Here is an 18,931-nt window from a genome sequence, read left to right on the forward strand (position 1 = left end):
GCACTCTGGTAACCATTTTGGCTGATGAGTAAGGAAAATATGTTCTTCAGCAAATAAATGGGGTACCACCACTGAGAAAGCTCCATCTGGACACCACCCATCTTACCTCAGAAGGTGAAGACATTTGGAGGAAGTCCTCCAAACACGATATCAAGGTTGCTATGGGAGCAGGTGTTCCTTACTCGAGCCAGTTGTTATCCTCTCATCCTAATGCAGGGATGGGGAATGCCCACTCCCCTCAGGCCCAGTTTGAGAGACAGGTGGAGTCAGCAACCTGTCAATCAACAGACATTCCATGGATGGCAGGTGACCCGTTTTTTCCCACATGGATAACCAACTGAGCACCACACACAGGACTATGCAACCCCTGGTAATCAGCAGATCACAGGGCTTGCATAGCTTCATACACTGAGCTTTGCAAGCCCTGACAATCAGCTGATTGTCAGAGCTTGCACAGTACCATGCACAGGACCTTGCAGATGTCACCAATCAATTGATTGGCAGTGTCTGCAAACCCCTTTGGTCCAGCTGCATATTTACCTGCCACACACCTAATCTCATATATGACTTCACTTGTAGGGCTGTTTGGTGTGACTTAGCCAAAATGGCCTGGCAGGCCAGAGGTCCTCCCCATATCCTGATATAGCTACCTCCCAGGGGCAAAAATAACCATATGCTATCCTAAGCTCCTTTGAAGAAGCATGGGTTACAGAAGTAAAAACAACACATTTAATGTTGTTCTTTTAAAAAAATTAAATTGCAGTCTGCAAAGAAACCATGAAAAGTCTTGGGGCACCTTAAAGATGAATGAACACATAATGGCACAAGTATTCAGGGGAAGAGAAACCACTTTTGTCAGCTGCATAAATTATCTGTGAGGAATTACCCACTAGACACTGGGTTTTTGTTTTTCACTGGCCAGCTATGTATGATTATTATAATCTCAAGGGCCAAGTTTGTCTTGCTGTCCTTCAGCCAAGGATGTGGCATTTCAATACACCCCTTCACTGCTGTTGTGTTGGAATAGGTCTGACATCTTTGGGGCAGCGAAAGAGTCCAAATTAGACACATTCATGGAGAACAAGTCTTGATGGTCATACACAGTGGTGGGGAGCCTCAGATCCAGAGGCCAAATATGCCCCTCCAACCTCTCCCCTGGCTATACCCCTCACTAGCTCTGTTTCACATCTCAAGTGTGTTTGTTTTTTGAATGGCTGGAATGCGTCCTTGAACTTTGATCCTACTTCTTGCTTGTCTGGATGGAAGACAGAGGGCTGCATGAGTATTTGTGTAGAAACAAACCTCTTGTCCAAATAGGGTTGCCAGGTTCAGGGTCAGGAGAAGAGAAAGTCAGCCAAGTGCAGGTGTTCTTGCAACTCTGTAATGGGAAAAACCACAAGGTGGAATTCTCCCTCCCCCCTGCACAACTTTTAAAGATACAGAAGACCTTTGGGAGGCTGGGCCTGGCAACCAAGAGGTCTTCTGTATCTTTAAAAGCTGTTCAGGGGGAAGGGAGAATTCCACCTTGTGGTTTTTCCCATTACAGTGTTGCAAGAACACCTGCACTTGGCTGACTTTCTCTTCTCCTAAAGAGACAGGATCAGTCTCAGACCCTGAACCTGGCAGTCCTATGTCCAAAGGCAAACATTGTTTTGTTGCTCTGTTCACTTTGTCTGGCCCCACCCACCAGTGTTATGTAGCCCTCTGAAAATTGCCTAGAAAGGAAAATGGCCCTCTGAAGATTGCCTGGAAAAGAGTGTGGCCCTTGAGAGTCAGCTCCTTTAAAAAGCACTGAGGCTTTCTTCTGAGCAAAGACGTACAGGGTTGCTGTGGCTTCTTATGCTGGCTCAGAGAAGGAGCGCTGGTTGCAGCAGAATTCATCTCAAAAAGGTTTCAGTGAGCCTCCAGATGTTGCTGGACTACAACTCGCATCATCCTTGAACGCTGGTGATGCTGGTTGGGGATGGTAGAAGTTGTGTACCAGCATGATCCAAAGCTCAAATCCGCTGCAAACTGGGCTGCATCACCTCATCCACTAACCCGTGGTCTACGAAATGTTGCTGGCCTACACCGGTCATGCTGGCTGGGAATGATGGAGCCTAGCAACCCCCAGCGGGCCGCAGGTTCCCCACGCTGGATTTAGGGCACTGGCAGCACATGCTGGCTGCTCAGAAGTAAATCTCACGGAGTTCAATGGGCCTTACGCTCGGGTAGCTGTGCAGTCTGGATGCTGAGGCGGGCACGCAGCTTTAAAAGCGACCCTTCCCTTTTCGGAAACATCCCCAAACCAGCGAGAGAAGCGCTACCTAGAAAATGCAGCCCAACTGAGCCACGCCCGGGAAGGCGGAAAGCCAGTCAACTAACGGGCCCGGCGCCTCAGATAGGGCCGCGGTGGTTGCCATGTGGAAAGGATTGATAATAACGCGCTCGTGCTCTCCTTGCGTTCTCAAAGAGCCTCTCCCAGAGAACCCCGGCCAACTTGCCAGCCCAAAGGCAAGATACTCTTTCTCCTGGAGGCACCATGGCCGGAGGGGACTCCCCCACAGCAAACGGAAATTCCTTTGCGATGAGGTCCGGCCCCTCCGTCTGGCTAGTTTCCTCGCTTCTCAGACTCTGAGGAAGATGAGACGGGACGGCTCTCCCTCTCCTCGAGCCCTGGCTTTGCGGAGGGGCGGCGCCCTTCTCTCCGCCCCCTTCCAGTATTCTCCAGCCAGTTTGCCCCAGGCCCCCCTCCCAGTTCCAACTCAGTTCCAACTCACGCCCAAGACACGCACTCACCCCTCACCCCCGTTTTCACATCTGTTTCTAATTGGGAGCCCTCCAGCTTTTGTAACTAAGTCCACCTCCTCTTTGCTGTGCCCCCCCGCGTGTTCTCCCCCAACTTGCATCCAAATCTCCATCTGTTTCCACTCTCTCCTCCTACCCTCCAGCGCACCTCGCTGCAAGCACAATTCAGGAGTTTAGTCCGCGGGTGCGCCTCAGCCCTCTTTCCCCACCACTGTGGCTCTCCCCACATTAATCATCACTCATGGGCTTCCCCCTCCTCCTTTAACTGGAGAAACTTTTACTTCTCCTTTTCTTTTTTGCAGAAGAGAGGCCCCGCCCGCTCTTTCCTCGCCCATCCCGCCTTTCCCTGGGGACCTCTACAGAGCGCCATCGGCCTCAGGACAAGCGGCGCGGGATTGGCTTTTGTTGGACGGAGGGCGTGACTGAAGTATAAGAGGCGCGCCGGGCTCACTCAAGCGCTTTCCACCGCCTCTTCCTCCAGCAGCGCGCAGCAGCTGAAGTCCTTGAAGTCACTGCTACCCTGGGATTACCGCTCTCCTCTCGGATTACAAAGATGAGTACCGCGACTAATAGCCGGAGCTCTTACCGCCGCATGTTCGGTGGCGGCAGCCGGCCCAGCACTTCGGGGAGCACCCGCTATGTCACGTCTTCCAGCCGCTACTCGCTGGGCAGCGCCATCCGGCCGAGCAGCGTCCGCCTGGTCTCTTCCGCGCCCAGCGGCGGGATCTACGCCACCAAGTCGGTGCGGCTGCGGAGCAGCCTGCCGCCGATGCGCCTGATAGGCGATGCTGGCGTGGACTTCTCCTTGGCCGACGCCATCAACTCTGAGTTCAAGGCCAACCGCACCAATGAGAAAGCCGAGCTGCAAGAGCTCAACGACCGCTTCGCCAGCTACATCGACAAGGTGCGCTTTCTCGAGCAGCAGAACAAGATTCTGCTGGCCGAATTGGAGCAGCTCAAAGGCAAAGGCACCTCTCGCCTGGGCGACCTCTACGAGGAGGAAATGCGCGAGCTCCGCCGGCAGGTGGACCAGCTCACCAATGACAAGGACCGCGTGGAGGTGGAGAGGGACAATTTGGCCGACGACATTATGCGCCTCCGAGAAAAGTAAGGGGATACGGGGCTTTTCCTCTTGGGTCTCCAGGGCTAGGCGCACCCATCTCTGGTGCTGGGGCCGAGTAAATCCCGCTGAACTAAAGGGTTGCTTGTGGGTAGAGGCGTTTATGGGGTTGGGGTTGTACCGCGAGCCTTTTTGTCCTCGGAAGAGGGCCTTCTGTTGGTGGCACTTTAACTGTCTTTTAGGGTGGTGATCCACAGCTGCGAGCTGCTGTCGTTCTGGGCCAGTGCGCAAAAAAAAAAAGCAGGGTTGCAATTGATGAGTTAAATTGACTTTAAAACTTCTAATCAACTGAAAAATTGTCCCGGCTAATTGGGCAGCATATTTGTGTATAAAGTTTTTAAAAAATGCTTAAAATGCAGCTGTTGGGCCCCATCTTAAGAGGCATCCTTGTTGCAAAAATATTTTACTCATCTGCAGAACAATTTGACTGACAAGTTAACATTTCCTCATTTGAGTTTTCAGCCCTTGTTAAGAGTGGATAGTTTCACTCCCCCCTGCCTCGTGGAATAAAGTTGATGTACGAGTCCCAAGAAATATGATGTTTTGAGGGTTCATTCATTCCTTTAATTCAAAAGCTTGTGAGTTTTGTCACGTGGGTTGATTCAGAATTAACACGCTTACACGGTGAGTCTGGGAAGCCATCCCATGAAGGATACATCATGCAGAAAAGTTCATGAAACTTTTCCACCCCTGAGCCTGTGAAAAAAGAATCTTGATGCTGGCTGGGAGGCATCATAGTAAATGTCTTTGTCTTAAGAATCCACCTGTGTGGTCATCTGTTATTCACACTCTGCAGCACAAAACACGCGAAGTTCCATTATTACTTTTTTAAATGCCAAGAGAATCCTAGTTAAGAGAATTACTTGCATTCTGAATTAAGATTATTCAGAAGTGGGGTGTGGCTTACTCCCAAGTAAGTGTGCATAGGATGATAGGGCTGTTAGTCCCACCCAACTCAATGGAATCTACTTAGGCTGCAATCTTATACCAATTTACTTGGGGACAAACCCGGTTGAGCTAGGTGGGTATTACTCAGTCTACAGTTATAGGACTGTGCTGTTAGTCTGCAATTCTGCACAACTGGTGGAACTTACTTCTGAGTAAACACACATAGATAGGGTTGCACTATTGCTGTGCCCATTGTTAAATCAGTTTACTCTGGTACTTCACATGGTTGCAAATGCCGGATAATTTGCCATGTCACTATCAGAATTTCAATGTCTAGATCAGGGCTGATTCTGAATTACTGGCTTGAAGAGCTGATGTAACTTTTTGAAATCATCAAGTTTTAACAGGATGTGACTTTACAAAATTAGCTTTTTTTTATGGCGGGGCTTATAACGGGGTTATTGGTGGATTTAATGCTGCTGTTAAAGCAGATCTGTGCCAAGCCTGGTCATACAACAGTGAAAATGGAGCCACCCAAAAGGAGGAACTGGGTGCTTTTGTCTGGAAGACTTCCCCGGCTTGCCCACCCTCTTTTCCCCTTTTGACTTTACTTTCTCTCATGGGTGTGGCTGGCTGGCTATCAAATCTAATCTTCCTTGGTTGACTTTTTTCTCCTCTGAATGTGTCCTTTAAACTTTCCAGACTTCAAGATGAGATGCTTCAGAGGGAAGAAGCTGAGAACACCCTGCAGTCTTTCAGACAGGTTTGTAATAGGTTTTCTGTTAAAAAAAGTTTTTTAAACTGTTTGCTAAATTCTAGTGCTAAGCACATAGAAGTTAGAAGTAGAATTTGAAGCCACCTGGTGGTTGAAAATGGATAGTGGGAGCGTGCTGAGTCAGTTGCCACTAATGAAAATCCTTAGTAGCTCTTTGACTTCGGTGTTGTTTGGATTCTAGCAAAGCCATACTTCTGAATATTTTGAGCAATATTGAAATGTTAAGAACGTAAGAAGAGCCCAGCTGGAGGAGACCAAAGGCCCTCCTATTCCAGCATGCTGTTTTTGCATGTTGGCTAATTGGAAACCTTTGGGAGGACTGCTACTTTTGTAACTCCCTAGCAACTTTTACTCAGATGCATGCTGCCTCTGATCCTGGACTTAGTGCATAGCATCATGATTAGTAGCAATGAAGATCTATAGGAGGGGTAGCTAACATCGTGTCCTCCAGATGATGTTGGCTTAAAATCCCATTATCCATGACCATTGCCCATGCTGGCTGGGGCGGAGGGGAGTTGCAGCCTTGCATCTGGAGGGCACCACATTGACTAACCGTGAGCTGTACACATCATCCTTATAAATGGCAGCTCAGGTATTGTCATGCCAAAGCGCTGCTTCTTAATACCCAGCGTTTACATAGGGCATTTAGTATTTCTTATATGCAGTCTCAATAATTCTAGCAGTCCCGAAAGATAGGACAGCATTATTGCTGTACTTTAGATGATGATGAAACTGAAGGAGTAGCATCTTGCCGAGGGCCCTCTAGTGAGTTTGTGGCTGTGACGCATTTTAAACTGAGAACTTTCAGCTCACGTTCACACCAGATGCGCATCCAACTTTCAGAGCAGTGCTTGGATTTCACAGTAACGCTTCCAAGCACATCACAGACTTAAAAGTTGTTGTAAACCACCCAGAGAGCTTCGGCTATGGGGTGGTATATAAATGTAATAAATAAATAAGTTTGAAATCTGTTTGTTCTTGTAGACCTTCCAGAGGCCAAGTATTGTTTCTATTTTATCGAAGCCTAGCCTATTACACAGGGAAGCTCTGTGGAATCAGTTTTTTTTCCTGATTGGTAAGGGTGAAAGGGAGCCATCTGTTTGCTTGGCTGAAAGGTATTAATGGTTTCTATGGGATTCACTATGGAATGCCGATGCAGGCCTTGCAGCGAGTGTGGTGGCAGCAGATTGAAATAATAGAAGCCTTTGTGTCCTGGGGGTGCTTATAGCAGGCTGCATTCTTACTGGATGTGTAATGATGCAAGCACATTAGTAACCCAAAAGCACTGGTCACTTTTTCTGCTCCAGTCTCTGAGTGGGTGTTGATTATATTGCTGACATGTAGACTAACCTGAAACCAGTACGGATGTTAATTTAAGACCGAATCTTTAATGGGTCAGGCACTGTTTCCATTCCTACCAGACTGTGAGGGAAACAAATGCTATAAAGGGTTGTCTCTTCATTGGTCATTTGAAGTGGACTTCCTTTGTTAGAGGAGCAGCAAAAAATAAAGAATAAAACCTTTAAATGTTAGCCACTTCTGCTTGGTTATGAAAATAAAGCTTGTCAGCATGCATTACATTCTGCATTGGTTGACTTAATTTTTCATTTAAAAACTCCAAGACTGTTTTGATTTTAAGGAGAACATGAGATAGAAACTGATCTTTTTAAGCAAAATAATATCAATATTTATTTATTTATTTATTTATTCAATTTATATACCGCCCCATAGCCGAAGCTCCCTGGGCGGTTCACAACAAATAAAACATCTGATATACAATTAAAACCACATATCAAACAATTTAAACATACATTAATGATATCAAAAATTAAAGCATATGTATAAACATACAAATGCATATTAAATATTAAAAGCTGAAATACAAAATACTAAAATGCTAAAAAGCTAAAAAACTAAAACTAAAATGCCTGGGAGAAGAGGAAGGTTTTTACCTGGCACCGAAAAGATAGTAATGTTGGTGCCAGGCGTACCTCATCAGGAAGAATATTCCATAGTTCGGGGGTTGCCACTGAGAAGGCCCTTTTTCTTGTTGTCACCTGCCGGGCTTCTCTCTGAGTAGGCACCTGGAGAAGGGCCTTCGATGTTGAGTAGAGTGTACGGGTAGGTTCGTATCGGGAGAGACGTTCCATCAGGTATTGTGGCCCCATGCCGTGCAATCAATCAATAGGTCAAGGAAAGTCTATGAGTTAGGGCAAGATCTATGAAATGAGTTGCGTTTTTTGATAACTTAAAGTCAAAACTTGTGCAACTATGCCGATTATATTTTTTTCAATTTTTGAAGCAGATTCTTGCTATTTGTGGATGAAACTTCCAGAGCCTACAGTCCTGTACACAACCTGGGAGTAAGCCCATTGAATTCCATGGGAATTACTTTAGAGTAGCCTTAGGATTCTGGTTTGAGACTTTCAGCAATGGAAGAGGAAGGTGAAATAAAGACGAGCTAGCTGGGTATATGCCATGAACAGGACACGTGGCTAGCAGACTTACCTTCTGCTGTTATTGTTTTGAAGCCCCCAAGGTGACTGTAAGATTGAGCCTAGATACACCATTTGGCGATTTTTATTACTGATGTGGCTTCAGTCTATATAGTTGTATAAAGCCACTATAGGGCTGGCCCAGTAGTTCCATTTGCATGGCTGGCTTCTTCCAAGCGTGAGGAATCTGAGGAGAAGGGCAGCTGTCCCGGATGCTTTTTTGTGGTTCCCACAGTGAGGACTTCCACTTGGGCCAAAAAGATTACTGAATATTGTAAGCCTCAGTGATGTACACCCCTTGTTTGCTCTGACTCTTGGTCCACCCTGCATGAGCCAATTGACAGGGAGAGCTAAAAATATAGGGAACAATACACAGCAGCGTTAGACCTTCTTTCCTGGTGAATCTAACAGTGTGGAATGCTGGTCAAGGATTATTTAACCCAGACTTCACACCTTAGTAGTATTTTTAGTTTTATCTGTGCTGCACTGTAAACTGAAAGCACGCTGGCAATGTTCCAGGGTTCTTGAACACATGGAAGAACATAAGAGATGATTGGATGATCACGCGGGTGATGTAGTAAAATGAACTTCTGGTGCATTTTCTCATCTGGTAAAATTAAGATCGTTACCTTGTAGGATGCTGCATTAATGTAGCATTCTTATGGGTTTTGCTGGCAAGACTTAGAATTTGCTACAACAACATTGTATAACTTAGACACTTGTGGGAGAAAAGCATGACCTTGGAACAGAACTATTTAGGAGTCATGAAATGCTTAAAATCATTAAGTCTGTCTTAACATGTGCCAATCTAAATATGTTAAGCAAAGAGTCGGCTATTGGAAGCCCCTAGGGTGATTCCCTCACCACCACTCCCTTCCTAGCTAGCTACCAAAAACTGCCACTCAGCTCTACGTAAGCTTAAGATGTCTTGCTAGAGGGAAGAGAAACCGGTGTTGTACAGAAGTGAAATAAAAATCATTTTGTTCCGGCATTTTGAGCGACTCTGACTTTCAGGAGAGGAGGGTCCTAGGTCAGTGGTAAATCATGTGCTGTGCAAATAGAAGGGCCTAGGTTCAGTACATGGTATCTTAAATTAATAAGGTCTTGGGCATCTGCTGGAGGTCACTAGAATAGTTTGATATATCATTCTCAGGCTGGTCCGTGATATAATCGCTAAATGACTTCTGGAGTCTCCAACCTTGCTTATGGGAGAGGCTGGATAACACAGTTCCTCCTCGGGTATTGAGAACCAATTTATTTTTGTGCCCAACACAACTTGTCTTTCCGTAGAGGAGGAATCTCAAGGAGTATTTGACAGTTGTCTGCAAGATTGACAAATGGGGGCTATGGAGGAACTGGTGTATGCATCCAGTTAATCTCATTGCTACAAGTCTGAGCAGCAGTGAAGTTGCCAAATACCTCTACAGGCTGTAATTTAGTATTAGTTCAAAATGTGATGGTGACCTCCCAAACAGGAGATTTCAGGCTGTAATTAACTGAATGTCAGTATATGAGATGTATTTGCAAGTGAAGCTTTCCCCACCCCCACCCCTAATTTAATGGCTCAAAATGAAGTAGCTAAAAGTATGCATTGTGGGCTGCTAAGTGTCTTTGAAGTCTGTAGACTTGAAAGAGATGATGTGTCCTATTGAAAAGGGCTTAAGGGGATAAGCTTTGTTCACCTCTGCTGAAACGCTGGAAAGGTAAATGTGCGATACCATGTTAAATCCCTGCAGCTGGAAGGGAAGTTTACCTTATCTAATGTTCCAAGACTCCATAAATGGGCAGATGGGGGAACTTGTGGCCCCTCCAGATGTGGGACTCCCATCAGCCCCAGCCATATTAGCCAATCATCTGCTATGATGGGAGCTGTAGTCCAGCAGCATCTGGAGGGACAGGGCTCCCCAACCCCCAGCTTCTTCAAACGTAAAATATTAACTTTCTGCAACTTGTTCATGCTTTATTCCTAACCAGCATCATCTCTTGACCCAACAGCCTGTTTCAATACAGTGCATCTCTTTATATACTGGGCATAGTGAACCTTTGGGCCTCCAAGTGTTGCTGAACTGCAGATCCCATAAGTCCCAGCAAGCATGGCCAATGGTGAGGGATGATGGGAGTTGTAGTTCAGCAACATCTGGAGGACCAAAGGCTTCCCACACTTGTTATAGGTCATTAAGATCTTAGCCCTCTGGGGTGAGTAGGGCATAATGATGCAGATTATGGACTGAGGCTGTGCTTTTAGCACCACCCCCACCATCATGTCCTCTTTCTTCAACAACTGCATCTGTAGAAGGAAGCCCGTTGTGTGAGTTCCTGAGTAGGAGCTCCACCTAGAGAACTAGGTGTCCAGCTTGCAAGCAGGCGCTCACAGGCGAGGCTTTCTTCTGCAGGCAGCTGTGTGGACATAAAGGAGATGATGCAATGCTGGGGCTAAAACTGTGGCCTGTTCCCACAGCTTACATGATTATGCCCTATTATGCATGAACAGGGCTCTTCAGTCCCTTCATTGCTTCTGTTTGCTGTTTTCTTCCACAGGTGCAGCTTTCCCCATAATCACATTGCACTGATAAGAGAGCCTACACCTGTTGCTTGTTGGAGTAAAAGAAGCTCCTTCCTTTGCACTTCAAGCCCAGATTGTCAGATCAAGCCAAGCTGCAAGAGTGCTTGGTTACAGTTACAATATTGCTGTAAAGTTACAGTTGCATGTGAGGATGCTTGCTTAAGGGCACAGGATAAGCCGGTTAAGGTTTTTTTTAGTGCTAGCCATGACTGGATCAATACATCTTGCTGCTTGAGGTTGTGTTTCTCTCCCCCACCAAAAATCAAGATGCGTAGTACCTAAGGCCAGCCAAGTTACTTTAGCACAGGGGTAGCCACTCTGGCGCTGTCCAGGTGTTATTGGACTACAACTCCCATCATCCCTGACAACTGGCCATGATGGCTGGGGCTGATGGGACCTGGGAGTCCAACAGCATCTGGAGGGCATCATGTTTTCACCTCCTACTTTAGCACCTGAGGCAGAAAACCCCATAAGCACCTCTCCTCTTCCAAACAGTAAAAACACAATAATAAAATTATATAATAGTTTGCTTGCCCTTTTGTGACATCCCAAAATGCTCTTTTTGAGATGCACCTCCCTCCCCCCCCCTCTCTGCCTAGTGGTGGTGATCTGCAAAGTTTGTAAAACCATGCAAAGTTTTGAAGAGAGATTTGGCTACAAATGTTAGATGCAGGAGGAGCAGTCTGGATTAGTTTTAAACATGAACATTTTTGAACTAGACTTTGAACAGGTGCCTTGAGAGGAGGATATGAATTCTTGCCATTGGTTTATCCAGAATAAGCAGTGAGCTTTTAGGCATGAAATTAGATTTCTAAAACTGCACTGCTCAGTTCCTGTGTGAAACAACTGGCAGTTTTGCACAGTGCACAGAAAACAAAAGTAGCTTCTGAGGTTAGCTCTAATCTCCTTTTCATGCTGGTTGCCAAATATGCTCAACATTATCTGTGCCTCTGTTGTGGCTGTGCCCTGTTGCATTTTGCAGTCCTTCTCCAGTCTGGATAATCTGCCCTTGTCTGGAGTATTAAATGAAGCCAACTGTATTTTATGAGCAACAAACTTGCTGTCTTAAATGGAATGTAGTGATAAAATCAATCGGCATTCCTCAGTAGCTTTTTTTTAGTTGCATCGAGGCATCGGCTAACCTAACTGACAATATTCTGAGTCCCTAAAGTACTTCTATGCATTTAATTATGCATGAATATGGTGTGTGAATAGATGACTTTAAACACATAAAAAGATGCCATACCTTTCATTTCATGTGAAACAGCAAGTATGTGCTATCTAGACTAACCCTTTTTCTGATTATCAAATGTGTTTAGCCTAAGTTGGCATCACTTACACCCAGTGGCATTGGCTTTCCAGAAAAAAAATCTAGAAAATTTCTACAACCCTATATTGATTCAGCATGTTTCTTGACTTGTATTCAATAAGCAAAAAAAGTATGTCATGTTTATTTCAAATGCGTGCGCACACACACACACACACACACACACACACACACACACCCCAGTAGCCTAAAGTTTGTTGTTATATGCCTTCAAGTCGATTACGACTTAGGGCGAGTCTAAAGTAGTTGAACTGAATTAGAGTGGGGAAGTTCAATACAGTATACTCGGGTTTTTAAAAATGTTATATTCAAAGCTTTACTTGGAAATTATTGATAATGGAATGTTTAAGACATGACAGCTCAATAGCATACCTTTTTAGATCAAGAAAAAAAAATGAAGGGTACTAAGAGCTGTTGTCATAGCTTTCTAAGCTTGTTTCAAGAGCTGTGCAAACTTTTTGGGGATAGTCACGTAGAAAAAAGGTATTACAGCATTGATTTTAGATTAGACTTCATTAATTAGGTTATTAATATTATAGAACAATGTTTCTAAACATTGAAAATCATGTGCTGCAAAATAAGATGGTGGAAACTTCTCAGATTGTCTACTTCAGACCATTTTCCATGGAAAAATGTCAAGCCCCACCCCGATCATTGAACATTGTGTTAGAGGAAATGGAATCTGGCCACTCATTAGACGGTAGTTCATTGCAGGCATTTTCTCCCCACACTTCAACATGTTCCCAGTTGGCTTAGGAATGTAACTGAGGCCTTTTTTCCTCTCCTCCCTCAGGATGTTGACAATGCCTCCTTGGCCCGTCTGGATCTTGAACGCAAAGTTGAATCTCTGCAAGAAGAGATTGTTTTCTTGAGGAAGCTTTATGATGAGGTAAGCTTTGAACTCAGTCATTTTTTCAGTGTGGATACACGGGGAAATCAGTAGCATTGATGAATGCAACATCTGGAATGCGCGTCTTTTTTTCTTGAAGGAAATCCGTGAGCTGCAGGCCCAAATCCAGGAACAACATATCCAGATTGACATGGATGTTGCTAAGCCTGATCTCACTGCTGCCTTGCGTGATGTGCGTCAACAGTACGAAAGTGTTGCTGCTAAGAACCTTCAGGAAGCTGAAGAGTGGTACAAATCTAAAGTAAGTAAATGGCCTACCTAACCCCTCCTGTGTTGTGTTTCAATTACATGATTTCTTTATGCATCTTCAGTAGAAGAAAATAGCCGTTAGTTCAGCAATTGTATTACACATTTTATCACTTTGATGCATGGATCTAAAGTTGGTTGTCTGAACATGAAGGCCTGCGAACTATTATGAATTTACAGTAGGCCTTAGTACTGCCTTAAAACTGCAGGATGCTGTAGCTGTAATTTTGAAAAAGTTAAGCTTGCATGTTTGTAGGAGATCTATGCCGCCTCCTTTTCTGTCTCAAAAGAGATGCTCTAGGGTGGCTTAATCTTTAAGTTAAACAATTTGTCAAATATAAGGCAATTCAGAAACAATTCATTAAAAGTAAATTACAATGAGTAGTGAAAGCATTTCGTTCTCAATTGTAAGAGGGAGCACTTGCAAACCACAATCAGCTTGTGCCACATAAGTTGCATACTCCCTCCACTCCACCTCCCAAATAACCAGATACAGTTAAGAAATACCTTGTAGTCCCAAAATAACTGCACACAAAATGTTGAAAATCACCCTGGAACCAGATTTGGTGAAGGGCGGCACATAATTTTTTTGTTTCACCAAGTCTACCTGGCATGTAATTTTAACATGTAATTTTAATGTGTGTTTTATTATTTTTAATTTGCTGATTTTACTGATATTTTGATTTTGTAAAGATATCAACTTGTGTTTAATGTTTCCTTTATTGGTATTTCTAATTAATATTTTTTGTAAAGCACTTAGAGGTTTTCTGTTGAGTGGTATATACATTTTGTTCAATATTTTCAGTATTTAAAATAAAGAAAATAAGAACTGTACCCGGTGTTCCTTGAGAAATGGAGATTGTTTGCCTATAGACTGCTAGAGAATAATGGGAAAACAGATGGACAGCATGGAAAGATGAAGAATACATTCCTTATAAAACTAAAAGGCAGACTGCACATTAAACTTTTGTTTGCTCTGTTGCACTGTGACAGGTTACTTTGCTCTTTTGTATCTTGCCCTGTCCTAAAGGAAGAGTTTACAGGGCAGTAACATGTTTTTAAAAAAAGTTGTGTGCACTGTTGCTAAGGAGCATCTGGTAAGCTGCAGATGGGTTTGGTTATGTTAAAAGCAGTTGGAATTCTATGGAGACATCACTGCACTGTAAACAAATGTCCTGCAGACAAATATACCAGAAGGTCAGGTTGCAATCTTGAAACAAGCTAGTTAAAACATACAAGATTATTAATAATAATAATAATGATGATGATGATAGATTTGTTAGTCACTTGATACACAAAGGTCCCCAAGCGACTTACACAATGTTAAAACAAAAAAAAAACACTATAAAAATGTAACAATAAACAACAACAAAACAATAGCAATCACACACACACCCCAGGAAGAAAGGTTTGGCAGCATATTAAAACAAAACATCCCCTCAATCTATCAAATGCCTGGGAGAAAAGGTATGTCTTTACCAGGAGCCAAAAAGATGTCAATGAAGGTGCCAGGTGGACCTCACTGGGGAGCTCATTCCACAGATGAGGAGCCACAACTGAAAAGGCCCTCTCCCTTGACACCATCGTCCAACCCTCTCTCAGAGTGGGGACCTGGAGAAGGGCCTCAGGAAGATCTAAAGATAGGTGTACCTAGTATCTGGGAGCCTAGTCCATCAAAAGTTTCCTGTAAGGTATGGATCTGCAACTGAGTTCTGCACATCAATAATAATATATTTTGTATTAGATTTTAACATTCCCAGTTCTTCATATGATGCATCTTAGGGTTGACAGCTCTTTTCCTTTTGACACGCATCTTAACCTTGTGCGGTTTTAGTTTGCAGATATGTCTGAAGCAGCCTCCAGAAACAATGATGCCCTGCGCCAGGCCAAACAAGAAGCATCTGAGTATCGCAGGCAAATTCAGTCTCTCACCTGTGAAGTGGATGCACTTAAAGGAACTGTAAGTGAAAGATGCCACTTGAAGGAGAAAGCTTTGGCTGATCTGTTTTTTTGAAAGAAAAAAGGTAGTTGTAGGTCTGTATTACTCATTTGCTCTTGCAAAATAACACAAAAATTGGGAAGTATTTGTAAAATAGATTTTTTTTAAAAAAATGTTGATGTGCTATATTAAAGCTGCTTTGCACGTGGTTGGGTCTGTGATTCATTTAGTCCTTTCTGACTCTGTTCTCAGGATAGCCTAAAACTCAGATCCAAGATCTTTGGCTACCCTAAAACTCTTTTAACAGGAAGTTCTAGAGATAGAACCTAGAACCTTGTTATGCATGTGCTTGGCCATTGAGTTATGGTCCCTATATAATGTATGAAATTAATGTGATCTTGAGCCTCTGGGCACATTGGAAGCATCACACACTTCTCTCACATCACTATTTGTAATGCGTGAAAGAGCCCACAGTCTTCCATTTTTACAGCTGGGAACATAAAAAGCTGCCTTAATCCAGAGTCAGATGAGTCAGAGTCAGTCCATCTAGCTCAGGATTGTCTACACCAAGAATGGGTGACCAGTGGCCTTTCAGATATTGTTGGATTTCAATTCCCATCAGCCCCAGCCAGCATGGCCAGTGGTCAGGGATGATGGGTGTTGTAGTCCAACATCTGGAGGGCCACAGGTTTCCCATCCCTTTTCTGTAATGACTAGCAGCAGCTCCCCAGGGTTTGAGGTAGAGATCTTTCACAGCCCAGTTAGGAGATGCCAGGGATTGATATTAGGACCCTTTTTATGCAAAGCATGTGGTCTAATGCTGATCTGTGGTCCTTCCATTGAAATATATTTGGAAACTTTGCTTAAATATTACTCTTGCAAAATATGCTTTAAGCCAATGAGTTGCATCCAGTGTTAGACCTACTTGCTGCAAACTCATTGAAGTGAATAGACATTACTAACTTGGGTCCATTAACTTAGTGGGTCTCTTTAGAGTATATCTTAGCTGGATACAGCCCACTGATTTGACAATTTTACTTGTATACAGCAGCGTTTATCTGAACGTTACCGCTTGACACTTCAATGTGTACTTTGTAAAATCTCTACAGAATGAATCCCTGGAACGCCAGATGCGTGAGTTGGAGGATAACTTTAATCTTGAAGCTGCTAACTACCAAGACACTATTGTCCGCCTCCAGGATGATATTCAAAACATGAAGGAAGAAATGGCTCGCCATCTTCGCGAGTACCAAGACCTGCTGAATGTAAAGATAGCTCTTGATATGGAGATTGCCACTTACAGGAAACTGCTGGAGGGAGAAGAGAGCAGGTACTAGAGGCATAGACCCATAGCAAACACATCTGAAAACAATCATAATCACCTTATCTAAATACAAGTTTTCCCTTCTTTTTTTCAGAATTACAATGCCTATTCCAACTTTTGCTTCCCTGAACCTAAGAGGTAAGTAGCTGCCACCTGTACCTGAAAACTGTATCTCCTTGGAGTGTTGACAATTCTCACGTAAAAAGTACTAACATTTGGGTTTAACCTGACATTAGGAGATCTCATTATGTAGGCTTTTGATCCATATAAATAATTTGGACTTAGCAGAAATTGATGCACTCCCAAATTGTTGTGATGATGCCTGCCTTGTATCAAATAGGTGTTCTGGGGCTAGAATTTGTGAACAGGCAAGTGTCATTGCAGTGTACCTTTGGGTGGTGGATTGTCCTGCTTTTGGACAGAGAGGTAGTGGATGGCGCTGCTGAAGGGTTGACTTGCATTTTGCGTTTTCTGACTTTGTTCTATGGGTCAGAGTGCCTTTAAAAAACCCAGTATTGTAGTTGTTTGCATAACATGTGACCCAGGCATGGAAGCAATATCAGCACTGCTATAGTATCTTTCTGACATGAGTGAGCTTTCTCTATAGAGTTCTAACAATGCCATTCTCTCTACAGAAACAAACCTTGAGTCTATCCCAGTGGACACCCACTCAAAGAGAACACTCCTTATCAAGACTGTTGAAACTAGGGATGGACAAGTGAGTGCCGTTGACACTTATCGATGAGGGGTGCATGTGTGTGTACATACATACGCACATGCATATTACATATATGCTGTTAAATAGATCTCCTAGGAATGTGTCTGCTTAACTTAGGAACACATTACTTTACCACATTAGCCAATTGCCTGCATTCTGTGTAGAGCCCCTACATGTTTCCATGACCATCTACACAGATCTTGCCCAAGATGAAAATCCTTACTAGCCACAACCTATCGGGACCCAGAAGAGGAATATTCTGGCGTTCCAACGGTTATGATAATGGCCATAGTTTTTTGGAAGAATATATTATGTCGGTTGCCTCTTCCCTCTTCTAGACTGTGCCTGTAATTCAGTCTGCACACACGCACACACATCTAAATTATCAACCTAGATGCATCTTATGCCCTGGATACGTAATGAAAGTTGAGTGTCTGTTTAGCTCCAAATGTAAGCTTTACTAAGAATCAACATCTTGGGTTTGCAGTTGTAGGGGTGGGATGCGTGATATGGCATAAAAACTGTAGTAGGGTACAGTTGTACAAGAGGTCCAAGTTAAGTAAGAAACTGACCCAAAAGCCATTCTTAAGCTTTTCCTGCTCTCATTTCTGAGCCTTGTTCAGACTGCAGGCTCAGTTCAAAGCTTTGCCCACCATGTGAAGAAATTCCACATTGGATGTTATGCCTGTATAGTGTAGCAATTCCAAGGACGGCTCTGATGGACCATTTGGCGAATGCCTTGGGCAGGTTTAAGAGTGTGATGACCAAAAACCAGCTGTCTCTAAATTCAGAGTTGCCTTGCCTTAAACCCTTCCCTCCCACCCACCCACCCACACACACTTGGCTCACAAGAGAGAAGTCTAGAGCAGGTGGTGGAAAGCAGGGAAAACTTTCTGGGTGTGCTTGGTATGCTTTGAGTTCAGGGCAGGCAGGGTTAGTGGGTTGAGGTGGAGTGTTGCACCCACCCAGTGAGTTGCACCTCCCCTTTGCTGCCCATGCGGCAAGCCAAATAGGGTGTTCATGTGAGACTTCTAGTATCCATTAGTCAAAAGTGGGAAAATATTTCGAAAGGCAGTTAAACTTGCCTGTGAGAAGTTTAGATGTTCAGATCAGCTGACAATTAACTACCATTCTGATGCTTTATGGTACTTGTCTTAATAGGTGATCAATGAAACTTCTCATCATGATGACCTGGAGTGAAGAGAGCACAGCACATCTTCCTTGTGCCGAAACGAACCCTTACCAGCGAAACTAAAAAAAGAGCTTTTCAAGTGCCTTTCTGCAGTTTTTTCCAAGAGCGCAAGGTGGTTATGCTAGAAGAAATAGGTCTTAGATCATGCAAAATTGACTCTCTTGAGGGCTTAGAAGAGCTTACAAAAATGGAGTCTAGTTCAGATAGCAATATCTTGTGCCTGCAATACTGTTTTTTAAGTTTCTGAATTGAATAAAACTGCTTTTTCAGCACAGTATGAGCAACCTCTCACTGCTTCAATAAACATTTGGGCAATGGCTTTCTAATGTGTTCTTAATTTGCGGCAAAGCTTTAGCAACAATTGTGAATCTACTTGCCTTGTAGGAGTGGCAAGAAATGCTGCTGTGATTTAAACACACACCTATATAAGCACACATTTGCTGCTGGAAACTTGTTGCCTGTCAAGAAGAGTTTTTTGCAATAACCATACACTCCATAAGGACTGAGAGGAGAAACCTCGGTAGTGTGCTGATAACTATTTTTTCTAGCACCCAATACCGATTTTTTAAAAAAAAAATAGGGAAAAGAGTTTCCTCTAGAAGAAGCTACTTTATATAGTCAGGCCACTGGTCAGTCTAGGTCAGTAC

At 43.8% G+C, this 18,931-nt stretch overlaps 1 protein-coding gene across 1 annotated transcript; it reads left to right on the plus strand.

Annotated features, from left to right (window-relative positions):
- The first annotated feature begins 3,085 nt into the window (after nucleotides 1-3,085).
- VIM (vimentin) lies at nucleotides 3,086-18,603 on the plus strand. The gene is made up of 9 exons (XM_061587864.1): nucleotides 3,086-3,894; nucleotides 5,498-5,558; nucleotides 12,749-12,844; nucleotides 12,945-13,106; nucleotides 14,946-15,071; nucleotides 16,160-16,380; nucleotides 16,469-16,512; nucleotides 17,010-17,092; nucleotides 18,254-18,603. Exons 1-9 carry the CDS (start codon nucleotides 3,341-3,343, stop codon nucleotides 18,290-18,292), a joined length of 1,386 nt encoding a protein of 461 aa, XP_061443848.1. The 5' UTR covers nucleotides 3,086-3,340; the 3' UTR covers nucleotides 18,293-18,603.
- Nucleotides 18,604-18,931: the final 328 nt, after the last annotated feature.

Source organism: Rhineura floridana, chromosome 10 (assembly GCF_030035675.1).
Source record: "Rhineura floridana isolate rRhiFlo1 chromosome 10, rRhiFlo1.hap2, whole genome shotgun sequence".
Taxonomy (NCBI): Eukaryota; Metazoa; Chordata; class Lepidosauria; order Squamata; family Rhineuridae; genus Rhineura; species Rhineura floridana.